This window comes from Halichoeres trimaculatus, unplaced genomic scaffold, assembly GCF_033239565.1.
Source record: "Halichoeres trimaculatus isolate MK-OKI-2021-1 unplaced genomic scaffold, fHalTri1.1 fHalTri1_scaffold_34, whole genome shotgun sequence".
NCBI lineage: Eukaryota > Metazoa > Chordata > Actinopteri > Labriformes > Labridae > Halichoeres > Halichoeres trimaculatus.
The window spans coordinates 475131-489954 of record NW_027437212.1 but is presented as its reverse complement, the minus strand read 5'-3'; the positions used below and the strand labels follow the sequence as shown (position 1 = coordinate 489954).

General features: G+C 40.8%; 1 protein-coding gene across 1 annotated transcript; it reads left to right on the top strand.

The window, feature by feature from the left end:
- Positions 1-2934: 2934 nt before the first annotated feature.
- On the top strand, positions 2935-14259 carry LOC141786484 (5-hydroxytryptamine receptor 3A-like). Its single transcript, XM_074665108.1, has 9 exons — positions 2935-3026; positions 3221-3304; positions 4382-4438; positions 4903-5054; positions 5803-5847; positions 5947-6056; positions 12234-12403; positions 13936-14096; positions 14224-14259. Exons 4-9 carry the CDS (start codon positions 5019-5021, stop codon positions 14257-14259), a joined length of 558 nt encoding a protein of 185 aa, XP_074521209.1. The 5' UTR covers positions 2935-3026; positions 3221-3304; positions 4382-4438; positions 4903-5018.
- The last annotated feature ends 565 nt before the right edge of the window (positions 14260-14824 follow it).

Genomic DNA, 14824 nt, shown 5'->3' with positions numbered 1-14824 from the left:
TTTTGTTCCATACTCGTCTTTTTTCTCTTCTTCTTTTTTCTGACATACATCCCACTGTCTGTGTTTGTTTTCTCTTAGCCTGTGTTCTTCTTTGCACGCACCTGGAATGAACAACCTCTTTACCAGACACTATACTGGCTGAAACTATACTAACGCTTTGGTAACTGATCACTTGTGGCTCAACGAGATGTGCTCCTTTCCTTATCCAAAAGCTCAACTGTTTCAGGCTCATTGTCATTCAAAATCCTCTCTGCTTCATCAACAATTCAACTTTACTGATCCTTCTCCATAAGATCTTCACCATGCACTATCACCTCTGTCTGTCTTCCTCTTCCCCCTCAGGGGTCAATGATTCAACTTCTCCTACTCCTGACACAAAGAGGGGGAGACTGGGCTCAAGAAGGTTTGAGTACAGCTTTGGCTATGGGCGGGGGATCACTTTTTCCAGGTCTATTTTTTTCTGTTGTGGTGTTTTAACTTTCTCTTTAACTTCCAATTTAATTTAATGTGTCAGTGCTGCTCTATGTGCTACTTTTTTTTTTTTTTTGTACATTTTAAGTCTTCGTTTGACCAGGTTTCTTGTATTTCTGTAAGTATTAACTGTTTTTACGGCATCCTCATGATACTTTCTACACAGAGAAATGATGTTTGCTTCTCCTGGTGCTATTCTTCAAGCTCTTTCTTCAATTTAACTCCTGCCAGCAGGATGTTGTTATTTTAGACTATAGTTGACCAAAGTTTACAAAAACAGGTGTTACTATTTTTATGAAACTATGATCACATACAATCAGTTACCACACGTGCTGAGTCTGAGATTGTATGGACACAATGCCCCGAGACCACACTTGACCCGGAAGCTTCTACAGTACTCAGAGGGATTACTGCGCCGGGTCACTGGGGGTTCTATCCCAGTGTGATGCACGGTTTTAATACAATCTCGACAGAGTCACCAAAATTACAACACAAACCACCCACAATTTCCCCACACACACTTCTCAGAGCAGAATGCAATTCTTTTAATCACTCAATGAGAAGAGACCCAGCCCACACAGTCAACCCCTGCTGGGCCTGGTTACCCCGATTAGAACCAAGGCCCTACATTTTCCTTTTTAGAGGGACATCCAGAGGGAACCCTTAATCTTTATACCATTGTTCCTTGTTTCCTTTACCATTTATTTCCTTTATTTCCCAAATTTCCTTTTTACCTTTTAACCAAAATTCCTTTTCGGTGGGACTTTAACCCCCGATATTAAGGTGGGTCCCCGACCCCCTTTTTTCCTTCCCTTTGAATAATAAGAATATATACGAGTAGGCCTTTATAATATTCTTGACATATTGTTTTCCCCTAAACTATGACATCTGATTGTTCAATGACAACATCTTTTAGAAATCAGCCAATTTGCACAATTCTATTAAAAAGGTTTGTGCTCACCTTATTCCTGAACAGAGGGCCCTTGTTGTTGTTGTCACCGGCCGTAAGGATGTCAATATTTTCAGCCTGAAATCAGCTGTTACCTAATTTCCAGGAAAAAAGACAATCATGTTAATTTTCATATCAAAATATCAGAATAATTATTTTTACTTACGTCCTCCTGGTCCATCCCCCTCAACGTCGGGGTCACCACTTGTTGGAAATGAGGTGAGTTGTATGACATACATCTAAGTGTCACTCCTACCCTGCTTTCCCAAACTGCCTTGCAGGGTACCTCTAACTGGGTGCTCAGTATCTTCCCACGCTGCTATCCTGACAGAGCTACTTTTTCTACGCTGCCTTACAGGGTACCTTTAACCGTGCACTAAGTCATGTTCCCACACTGTTATCCTGACAGGGTACATTTTCACACTGCCTTACAGGGTACTTTTTACTGTTCACCTCAGTTAGTTTCCCATACTGCGATCCTGACAGGGTACCTCACAGATAGTTTGTCACTCTCAAATGATGTCTCTGTTCTAAATTCCTAAAATACCTAAACTACTTCTTATTGGAAATGTGATGCTATCAATCTGACCAAAATACACTAAAATTATTAATCTGACTCCAATCTCATCTCACCTCTTTCCGCGTAGTTCGTTGATGGGGAAGGATCAGGAGACGTCCTGGTTCTCAGTTGAACACAAATTTATTAACAATATGTCAAGAATATGCATTTACAGAGATCTCTGGTGCAGCCTCATTTCCCTGTTCCCTACATGTTGCAGAGACAGTTCATGAGACTGACCCTGACTCTCTCTCTCAGCACCAATATATAGTCACTAACAGAGTTTTTCTAAAGAATGTAGGTTGAGTCATCTTCTTATTGGCTCTCCAGGTGTTGTCCCCCTCTGATTGGCTGCTGGCCGTCTTCTGTCTCTGTCTGTGACTGGCATTCATCAAGTGGGTGATCAGCCCCCCTTCACTTATCTGTGGAGAAACTGTTAGACACACAAATCTCGCTTCATCCTTCCTTTAATTGTTTACCTTCCTCACTTCGACTGAAACACCTCAACTCTAATAAAGTAATTGCTGACTTGCGTTATTCGTGTTACACAGTTACTTCTTTTTATTATTGGGTATAAACATTAACTTCACTTGTGGTCACTCTCTACTCTGGGTGCTCCATAAAATCCCAGGAGTCCCCAGCCCCCCTCAAGTGTCCTGCAATGCATACCAACAACAATGAGCACATGTGTACAACCAAGTTAGTAAAAGCACATCTGTATAGTATTGTTAATAAAAACATGTCTACATGGGCTATAAATTCTTTCAATTACTACTTTACACCTGCATTGCAGAGGTACAAACCCAAACCCTTGTCATCATGCTTGCCTTGAGTCTCAAAATTAGTAGCAGGCTGCCCCATTATATCAGTGATAATGTGACTACAATTATCAATTACAAAAATGATTTAAATTGTTTGTACTGTGCAGCTATACATGCTTTTGCTAGGCTAATAACTGTACCTGTGTTCGTACAGACACACTCAGCAAATTCTTGAAGCCCCCAACTCCTGGAGGAGAAGGGACTTCTACACCACTCTCTGAAGCATGTAAGTAACTCCAGCCAATTATTTGTGGTCTCGTGTAATTGATAAGTTGGTGTAGTTTACAGTTACACCTTGCTATTACATGTAGGATTTAGTCAAATTTAATAAATTGTATTTGTTTTGTTTATGTGCAGTAACATTACTGTACACAAAAGACAATGCAGTGGTGTAAGAGCATGAATGTGCTTTGTTTACAGCTGCACCTTCAGCTCCAACATCCCCAACATCCAGCACCTCCTCCACTGACACACACTGTGCAGCTCCTCTAGCCCAAACATCTGGTGATCTCCCATCTACACCACTCTCTGAAACATGTTGTTCAACCAAATGTTTGTTTTATTATTTTAACATTATACATTTTATTTTATCATCCGTGTTTAAAGGAGTAAAACTGACTTTGATGTGATACAAAGAGTATTGAATAGCACCTTTTCTATGCATACAAAAATGTTTACTGCCACTAGGACTGGCTGACTTTGTTAGTAATTTTGTTAAAACTTCACTATATGACCTCTATAAATGTGAATGAGACATCCAATGCACAATTATCTTGTTTGAAGACTGTTTTAGCATTTTATTTGTATTTTTTTCTCTTACCTCCTTAAAGGAGTAAAACTGACTTTGTTATATGAGCCAGAAAATAAAAAAAACATGTTTGTGTTCTTTAATTCGTGGTGATGTCTGAGTAATGTTTGTTGGGGGGGGGCACCCAGGGGGGGCACGCAAATGCCAATCTCGCTGGGGCACCAAAATGTGTAGGACCGGCCCTGGGTTCGGCCAGCTTTACCTTGAATAATTAGGGGCGTGTTATGTAACCGGTTGTTTTCAGACGCCGCATTTATCAACAGCTGATCAGGCGTACGCCGTGATTGGTCCTGGTATGCACGTTTCATAAATCACACGTGAACATTGGTAAACTGATTTTTACACCCAGATCTGCGCAAATTCTCACCAAGATTGATAAACGAGGGCCAATAGGATTGTCTTACGTCAGAGGAGCTGGAGGTGGAATAGCCAATCAGACATGTAATACTGAAAAAAGGGAACAGTTTTACGTCGCATCCGTCTCACATTGGAGCTGGCTTCCGATTCGTTGGAGCAGCCGTTAATCGGCTGAGAGTGGAGGTCTGCAGCTGGACCCTCTCATTTATTTTGGATTTCATTTTAAATTTTTATTGTTTGTGTTTAAATCTTTACATGGATCAGCACCTCAGTACCTGACCTTTTAAATATTTACACTCCACCGCGGTCCCTGAGGTCTGCTGATCACCTTCACCTTGTGGTTCCAAAAGCCTGCTTGAATACATAAACATGAAAATAACGACAACATGAAAACCTGTGAACTCTTTCTGTGTCAGGTGGAAGCAGCTCCAATCACACTCAGCCTCCTGATGATCAGTACGACTCTGAGGAAGGTATGATCCTTTATTTGTTAAAGTGATTCATAAATGAAGGTTATTATTCAAATTTTATTGTATTACATACAGACTGTTTTATGTAATCTTGTTCACAGTTATCAAGTTTTTGATTAATTCCCATGACATTTAGCTCGTTTGACCAAACACTGGAGCTGAATGAAAAACTTAATGTTCAGTCATTTTCTTTGAATTAAAGCCACAAGCTGCTCTTCTGTTCAATCTTCCTCTTGACTCTGGGTACAGCTATGTTCACACACTCTGCCATGCTGAGTTGGAAAAGAAGTCACTGTATGCTTTGTGACTCTTCTCAGTCATTAGTTACTGCAGTTCACAGAACTGTTTTATTCAAACCAGGAACAGGAACATGAAGTGACTACTCTCCAGTTTACAGTCAGACTTAATGACTGCTTCTTTTACAGGGAAATTACTGTTTTAATGAAAATGTCTTGTCTTCTCTGTAGGTGATTGGCCAGATCATTGTAATTATACCAACATCGTAAATTACTTTCATTTATCGGACAAAGTCAAGTTTTACTGGACCCGCCCAACCAAACATATCAGGAGCCCCACAAATGTAATGCTGTTTATAAACCTCTACAGCATTTTAGACGTGGTAAGTGTTTTTAACCTTCAATTAATTTTTTTTTTGTCTTCTGCCGAAGCCATATTACTGCTTTATGGATTAATGTCTGTGGGAGTAGATCTCAAACTCACTCTGTGTTTAGTTGGACCATGGACCAATGGATGAAGTCCAGTTTCTAGACCTCAAGTTATCCACTAATTTCAACACAGCAGTCATTCTTTCTCATCAGTCAGTTTGTCTTTCCTTTCTTTTGTCTCTAACATAAATTACTTGTGAATTATTTTAGAAAGACTCCCTAACCCTAACTTTCTTCAGTTCCCAAAAGTTTTCAAGGATCTCCATTACAGAGTAAAGTCTGTTTTATTGATACAGTGATTTCCTCTGCAGAGTTATGTCTGTTTTCATGAATGCAGTGATCTCCTCAACAGAGTCATGTCTGTTTTTAATGCAGAGCTGCCTGAGGTCCATCTGGTCATAGTTTTGGTTCTTGTCCCTGTTGTTCAGAGGTTTCTCCAGATTCTCTCATCCTCTCATGATATCATGTTGTGCAGATGATGAAATCCTCTCTGGAAGCTCATTTTTTAGACTCACTCATGTGACTAACCTGTTGATAATGACTCATAGTTTCTCCTGCTTCTTCTTTGACATGACTCAGCTTTTTCAGAATTTTGTTGTTGCTAATGTTTTTTTTAAAGCTGTTGCTGGCATTTATGATAATTAAATGTAGGTTTATCTGACCTTTGAGGCTTGATCAGGACTTTCTTGTTTCTCCTCGTAGAAAGAAAAGGAACAGGAATTAGTTTCTTACTTTTGGATGATGATGGTGAGTTCACTCTAAAGACTTTTTGTTTGACTTTTTGGTCTTTTTTGTTAAAAGACCATATGACTCAACTAACTGAACTTTACATCTTGTTCTTTTAAGTGGTGGGAAAATAAATTTATCAACTGGAAACCGAGGGATTTCTGTGAGACCTACGAGATCACTGCTCCTACTGAGCTGTTGTGGAAACCAGATTTAACCATTGAAGAGGTGTAAGTTTGTCTTTCTGTCCTCCACAGCAGAAAAAGCTCTGTGCACAAGGCTTTCTGACCAAACTCTTTCAGTTTTCGTTACAAACCTTTGTTTTCCTTTAAAACATTCACTGTGTTGGTATGTATGTATGTATCATCAGACAGTTCCTCATGCTCCTCACTAACCCCAATACCCTGACCCCTCTGAGCCTATTCAGGCCAGAGAGTAGTTCTGACTGTCCCCCTAGAGTTCAGGTGCCTCTGGAACATCACTTTCTGAGGGTGCTTTTCAACCAAAAGGACCAAAAACATAAATTCCCCCTTGTTGTCTGCATTTCCTCAGCAGCTTTAGTCTCATGAAGATTAAACAAACCAAAGCAGTGCTGAGAAGCGATAAAAGGGACTGCACTGCACCCCCAAACCAGCAGAGGGCAGTAAGAAAAAGACAAAGGCCATACAACAAAGATGACACAATTGGTGCGTCTCTGGGTGCGTCTCAAAGCTCCAAAGTTCCATCCTTCCTTCCTCCACTTGCGTCATTCACTTGCGTCTTAGTCCCTCCCACCAGAGATGCATGGGAGAGACGCGAGGAAATGAAGAGAGGAGAGAGGATGGAGGAGATTCGTTTTTAGAGCAATGGGACATCCTCTCCTTCAGAGCGTCACATGAAGCGACGTGTTTCAGTGATGACGGCATCAGCTGATCACCTCTGGATCATCTGTCAGTCAGCTCTAACAGCTGTTTGCGCGTCTGCACATGTGCGCTGTAATAACTCTGATCAAACAGAAACAGTGACAGAGATTTATCCGTGTTTTTAACCTGTTAAACACACACGTTACCATGAAGAAAACCTGCTCTCTGTTTATTCTGTGTGCTGTTTAAAAGCTCATGGATCACTTTTCCGGTAAAATGCGTAATTGTAAGATTATTTATGAATTATTTAGCCTTTATAGAGCCCATCTGACTGTGAACTCTGAAGCTTATTAATGTAACCCACCTTATTGTGTCTCAGGAAGATTTTATTTATCAGTCAGTTTTTTGTATTAATCCTCTGTCAAATTGATTTGATGATGGTTGTGTTCAGTGTTTTGTGCTTTAAACTCACAGCGAACACTGTATTACCAGATTTATGATCCGTTTCTAAATGATCCTCTGTGCCTGTTTTCAGCTCGACTTTTCTCTCATTAAACTCTGTTGCGTTTGTGAAGTGTCATGTAAAGTCTGACCCGCTGCAGTGTCCAATCAGAGAGTGATATTCTATATGGGGGCGTGTCTGTCAGTGAAAAGACTTCCCCAAAGCCGGCTCTCGTGTTCCTCGATTATAACTCCTCCGATCAGTCCCCTCCAGCCTCTCTCCTCTCTCCTCTGTCGCTTTGGGACAGTCTTCAAAATGGTGACTGGGAAAGTACTTCCGGTGTCGTGGAGGAGATAGGACGGAGGAAGCACCAAGTTAACGCATTGAGACGCACCCTCTATGGGCCCCCTACACACTCCCCCTCCATGACGGAGTGCACGCCGTCACAGAGTCACACTCGCAGCTGAATGGATGTCTTTAGCTTTATGCCCTTCTACAGTTTGTGAGATATCACTGTTCAAGCAACATGATGATTAAAGCGTTCTCACAAGAGATAAGCACATGATGTGGCAACTCAGAGTGCGCTGCAGTCACAGATTCCACCTTTTTTTTTTTTTTTTTTTGTAAAAATGTCTACAACGTCTTCATACCTCAATCTTCAGACATGATTTACCGCCTTCCTCCTTCATTTGGAATCCTTTCTTAACTCTTCTGAGAGACAGTTTTTGCTCAGAGAGCTTCAGTCTGACAGGAGTGTAGGAAATCTTCCCATCTGCTACAAGGTGAATTGTCTGCCCTCCAGGACATGATTGTTCTATCTGTACCCCGTTTTTAACTCGCTCATTTTTAACAGTACAGGCTTAAAATGCATATATGTGTATCAAAGCCTTGTGCTATTCACTGCATTGCCATAAAGGTTTTTGCTCTATAACTGCAGTTTAAAATCTTGCAAAATCTGCCTCTCATACGGTCAGGACCTCACCTAGCTGCAAAAACAAGTATAATTTACACACACACACACACACACACACACACACACACTCACACACACACACTCACACGCACACACACACACACACACACACACACACACACACACACACACACACACACACACACACACACACACAAAAGAATGATCAAATTTCACTGCACAAGTGCAGCTGAGACTTGGAGTAGGGATGGGGCTTAGCAGCCAATCAGAAGCACTCTCTCTCTATCACAGCACATTTTAGGCGTACATGAAATTGATAAGTGGCCATTAATCCAAGTGTATCTGTCTGCGGCTTGCAAGACAGAGGCCTGTCGTGTAGTGGGCGCGTCGTGTAGTGGGCGTGTTGTGTAGCGATGTAAAGACTACACGACACGCCCACTAGATAAGACGGAAATCACGGAAAACCACGCGAGACACTGTTAAAGGTTAAAAAAAGGAAGAAGACAAAAAATAAGAATGAGCCAAGGTTTATCAAGATTATCATTATTATTATGTAAAGAATTGAAAAGACATATTTCTGTGTGTGCTGCAACATTTAATAACTTTAATCTTCTTTTTGGACAGTGAATTGAAAATGATAGAAAAAACCCTGGTGGTATAATGTAGTGGGAGTGTCACGTAGTGATGTCAATACATGACACGCCCACTATACTGTTCTTAAAGATATATGAGCCCGGGTAGCATTTAAACTTTGAATGTTCTGCTCTGCTTTTACACTCAATACCGTTTTGCTTGTTGCCTTATAATGAATTGATTTTAAAGCGTTGAAATGTTAATATTCTTTGACTCTGCCACAAAATAATGATAATAATTAAAGAAACAACTCGGGACAAGAATTAATTAGCTAAAATACAAACATATATGTATATATATATTTATGTATGATAAATGTATACATATATATATTTGAGATTATGAGTTCATTATTGTGTGGAACCGTGGGAGGAAGCTGGAAGAGAGCGCATGCGTCCAGGCAATTTCTGGACGCAGGGATGCGGCTCTCAATGTTTTCAGTGAAGCTTGTAATATTTGTTCCCATTTATTAGTGCGATGGCTCTGTGAAATGTAAAACTTGCATGTTGCTATGCAAATAATAAAAATGCAACATGTTTCAAAGCTTCCCAATCTATATTTTATATCATAAATGGCTGAGAAAAGCCTCAGAAGAGAGGGCTCTTTCCATTTTCAGCTGGAAACTTTTTAATTTGAGTGCTGCCTCCCCTGACAGGTGCTGCACCAGGGTTTTTTTTTCATCATTTTTCAATTCACTGTCCAAAAAGAAGATTAAAGTTATTAAATGTTGCAGCACACACAGAAATATGTCTATTCAATTCTTGACATAATAATAGTGATAATCTTTCCATGGCTCATTCTTATTTTTTGTCTTCTTCCTTTTTATAAACTTTCAACAGTGTCTCGCGTGTTTTTCTGTGATTTCCGTCTTATCTAGTGGGCGTGTCGTGTAGTCATTACGTCACTACACGAACGCCCAGTACACAACATTTCTCCATTATTCCAGTGCTGCATTTGTTGGAATTTCCAAGTTCCGAGTGGGAACACCCAACTGAATGCCCCCCACCAAGGTCAGAATTTCCAACTTGGAAGCTGGAGCACTCACACTATCCCTGAGTTCTAAGTTGGATATTCTGAGGTTCCAGGGTAAATAGTAACTAAGCTCCTGTTAGATTCTCTTAATTTTAGAATTTCTGACTAATGTTTGTTGCAATAAGTCAGCCATGTATATAGTATTATTTAATGTTGATATACAGAAATACTACTGTTATGGCAAGCAACTGGAATGCTAAACTCGGCGGTGACGCCATTCCCACTCCAGACTTTCCAGTTCTGAATACAAATGCAGCATAAGTAGAGTACGTGGAGCAGAGACTGGGGGGTGGGGCTGAGCTGCCAATTTGAAGCACTCACTCCCATTTCACAGCCCATGTGACGCATGCATGAGAACTGGGAGTTGATGCTGGCTAATTAAATATTCAAGAGGAAGACACGTAGTTGGAGCTAGTAAGCGCTTAAAGAGTTTTGTACAGAAATATGTGGCTCCACTCTTGCTCTTGTGAGACGTGATTCAGGACCAGTGTTTGTGTTTTTGACTGTTTTGCTGTTAAATGCTGGTTGTGGTAGGAGTAGGTTGTGAAGCTTGGTCAGCCACAACAGCCTTGAATAAACTCTGGACCTAACTTCACATTTATTTAAATCAGTGGTTTTCAAACTGTGAGGCCCGCCTCCCCTGGGGGCTGCTAAAGGGTCCAGGGGAGGCCCAAGTAGAGAAACTACATGTCTGAATTAGCACTGAGCACAAAAATTATGGAAACAAATGCACTGTAGTTTCATCATTATTTTCCCTGATGCTGTCTGCATGCTCGTCTCTGTGTGTGCGTACACACATGTTTGTTTATCCTTTGTGTGCATCGGGGTGGAACATTGCCATGCGCTTTGTAGAGAGCGGAGGAGAGTTGTGAACGCGCAACCATGCAGGCAGCTACAGGACAACTGCTCTGCTCTGCAACCAAACAGGACACTCACGTATCCCTCAGGGGCATGTGTCCACAAACACACACTAATGTGAACATATGAACTCAGCTAAACGATGTATGGCGAAATGTACTTCTTAAGAGACCTCTGGAAATGTTGCCGTTGAGCCTTTTAGCAGGTCTCATATATCAATTTTGGGGTCTCAGACCCCTACGTATTTTGCACAATGGTAACGACGGATATTTGAAGTTGGGTTTTTCTTTCACCAGATTCTCCAAGGCCACAGTGTGTACCTTGTTTACTGTGAATTTGTAATCTTTTGGCGTTTGAAAAGCTGTACTAAACAGTCTTCTTAAACAAGAGTTTTGCAGATGCTAAAAGCAGCTCTGTGTATGATTGATCTGTAATTGAATGATTTTTTAATTCCTGAATTTTGATTGATCTTTTATTCTCTTTTGCAGTAGTGGACATGCTTTCTTTCTTGGCTCAAGAGCTTTCATCTAATTTTATTTTAATGTTTGATGTTCATGAAGTCATCATGATAAATGAACATATAGGCATTGAACGAAATTCATCTAATTCCTACCCATTTCAGCTAAAATTTGGGGGACTGGTTTAGAACAGAATTTATAAAATAAACATTCATATGTTTTGTGGTTCCAACCAGAGTGGAGTGTTTATTTATTATAAGTAGTTTTTGTTTTATTTAAATAGGGGAGGCCCCTACGACCTCATGTTCTCTGAAGAGAGGTTCACTGTCTTACACTTTGAAAACCCCTGATTTACATGATAGATAGATAGATAGATAGATAGATAGATAGATAGATAGATAGATAGATAGATAGATAGATAGATAGATAGATAGATAGATAGATAGAATATTTTATTCATCCCCAAAGGGAAATTCATGTTGTTTGGGCTCATCTTCCAAAGATTAAAGAATTAAAAACTCTGATGGCTGCAGGGAGGAACGATCTTGATGTATTTTTCTTTAGATATTTCAGACCAGTAAAATCCTTAAACTGTATATTTATAACTGATGTGGTAGCCCTACAGCACTATTGAGATTCTGAAAGGTTGTTTTTGTTAGGACAGTTTCTGCTGCTGTCACAGCTAGCAGGTGGTAGTGGAGGCTGCTATTTCACTGATTCTTCTTTTTTCATGAGGAAAGGCAAATTTCAATCTACCCTTAAAAGGAGAAGAGCTCTAAAGACAAAGAGGATTGAACAGGTCTGAAAGGATCCACTAAAAGCAAGAATGTGGATTATCAAGCCAGAGCAGAGATCTACTGGTGTTTCAGTTCCAAAGGTCCCCCTTTGAACTTGTAGGGAGATCTTATCTAGGTGACAGACTGGTGACACTTTAAGCCACATCCAGAGTTTACCAGGACACAGGTCTGTAACAAGACCCTCTGCACCTGTCCTCTCTCCATGTGTCCATGCTGCTGTCTGAGGTGTTAGGGCTCAGTCTGTGCCGTCAAAGTGTTTTTATCGTTTTGTCACTGAGATGAGCTCAGAGCTTCATTTGACTCAAATGATGAACTTTTTGCCTTCATTTCAAGCAGAAACACAAAGAGAATTTTTCAACACTTTGAATCTACAGCATGCTTTTAGAGTCACTTGTTTTTTGTCTCTTTCAGAACAAACAAAGATAAGCTCTTTAACACTCAGTATCTCACCATGAGGTTTAATGGATGGATAAATCAAAAGAGTGGCATGGTGCTGGTCAGCACCTGTAAGATGGATTTCTACAGATTTCCCTTTGACACTCAGATCTGCAACTTAACATTCAAGTCAATCCAACATGAGCGTGAGTATAACTCTGAATGTTTGTGTTTTTAACATTAAATCTCTGATTCTTGGGATCAGGGACCAAACATGCTCCACATTTGACTTTTTGATTCTCATGTCTATTATTTATTACAACGAGCTGTTTGTTTGAGCCTAATTACGACTGTGTGGGACCTTTAGACATGTAGAAAACACATTTCTTTCATCCATTTTACAGTTAGAGATATTTCCATCTTTTCATCTTCATTATCATTTGACTTAAAGTCACTTATTGTTTGTTATTTCTTTAAGGGTAGAGTAGGATTAAGTTTTATTTTCTGGCTGTTTTTGATTCAGAGACATTAGAACACTTTTTAACCCTATCAGCATCCAGCTGGCCTCCATCACACTAAAGATGACAGGGACTATATTTTAGCTGTGAGCTGAGCGCTGCAGATATTTATCTTTTTGTTAGCTGGTGTCATGATCCTGGCTGTTGTGGAAGCTGCTCTCTCTCTCCTTTCCCCTCCCCTCTCTGTGGAGCTGCTTAGAGGTTTCCTGCGGCTGCACTCTGCACACCTGTCTCGAGTTGGGTGATTAGGAGCGCCGGCACTTAAGCTCTGCTGGAGGAATGGGCCGGCCAGTTGATTCCTGCTCTCACCGTGGTAATCAGATCGATATAGTATCTCTTGTGTTTTTGTGCATGTGTGTTTTTTGGATCTCTTGGGGACTAACCCTTGTATGTCTCTCTTTCCAGTGCCTCTAAGGATCACCCCTACAGCTGCTCACCGACAGCCACACTCTCCATCTCACCATCTAAACCTAATCTCTCAATAAAAACCCTCAAACCTGTTTTTGCCTCAGTCCCCCTTCGGGTCCCAGAAAACCCTGCTGGTTTACAAACCATCACAGCTGGCTTATAACTGAAACTAAAATCTCAGATTTGATTTGATCCTAAAAATGTAATGATGACGTTGACATATCAAAGCTGTGACAGATGGCTGAACATTGATCAGAGCAGTTGACTCTCTGTTGAATTAGCCATGAACAAGAAGTGTTAAGAGAGCCTTCATGGTTAGAGATAAGTGTGGCAGTTTGATAACTCAAAGGTTTCTAAAAGATCCAAAGAATCTGATGGAGTTTACAGAGAGTGAGGACATCACTTTGATAGTATTGATAGAGAATAATCTCTAAAGTTCTCTCTACGTTCTGTTCAATCTGTGACTGACCCTCTTCTTTCAACTGCTCAACTTTCTCATTCACTGACAGACAATTTCAACACTTTTTACAGGGACGCTCTAAGTAGCTCTGAGCTACCCTGGGTCACATGCTACTTGGCTCCGATTGGTTAAAGGTCTGTCCAGTTGCTTCCATCACTTCCTCCTGCAGCCATTTCTGATCCCCTCTGGGAAAAAAAGGACAAAAATGAACACATCAGGAACAGTTCACCAAGGTCAAAGGGTCTGGAGTCCCTGGGCTAGTACAGGACTTCATGACACCAAGACCAGATACCTTGTCTTTGTTAGAACTGGAAGAAAATACTCACACTTGTCTCTCTTTCTCTATCATCAGTGGGACAAATACAGCTTCGTTCAGGTATCCCCAATGGATACATGTTAAAGGATACTCGTGCTTACATGAAGACTGAGTCGGAGTGGCTTCTCATGAACGTAACCGTGGAAACTACAATGGTCTTTAAATTTAACATTCCCTCAAGCATGCTGGTTTACACAGTGAGTACCAGCAGCAGGAGTCTGTACGCGCAAGCGCACACACACACACACACACACAAACACACACACACACTAACACACACTAACACATTTTCATAGAGCCCATTGGTCCATCTCTTCCAAACAGGCCAGACTCTATTCACATGTTGATTCTATTGATTGAACAACATGGACTGCTGCAGAGCATTAGCTTGTTTGGATCAACACACACCTGTTCAGCTCCCCTCATCCTGAACAGCTCCAGTTTTTCTTCTTTCCACTAGTTTGGTTCCAAACACTGATGTTGCTTTGAAATGGCCAAACTGTCCCCACTGCTTACTGATTTGAGTGTAGTTCAGTCTATAAAGAGAGAAACAGTGAGCATTAAACAAAGACTTTGACTCTATGATAACCTGTATGATGCTAACTGTCTGAGTCATCTGAAAGCCTCAGAAAGGCTGATTTGACACTTTCTTCCTTTATTCAACACCTCCCCCCATCAGCAGCTTCTCAGACAGAATATTAGGTCCACTGTTGACTTTCAGTTCAATGACTCCTCTTTTCCATCTTCTTCTTCCTCTAACCGCTCTAATACACCATGGTATGTTTTTGTTTTTTCAGGGCAGCAGCAGCCAGCTGACCCAGGAGATCCAGGACTTACAGAATTTGAGCGACGAGCTGAGGGAGGTTTTGAAGACAGTGGTTCTGCTTCTCAGCAGCAGGAAGGAAGAAGAGGACCCTGGCTACTG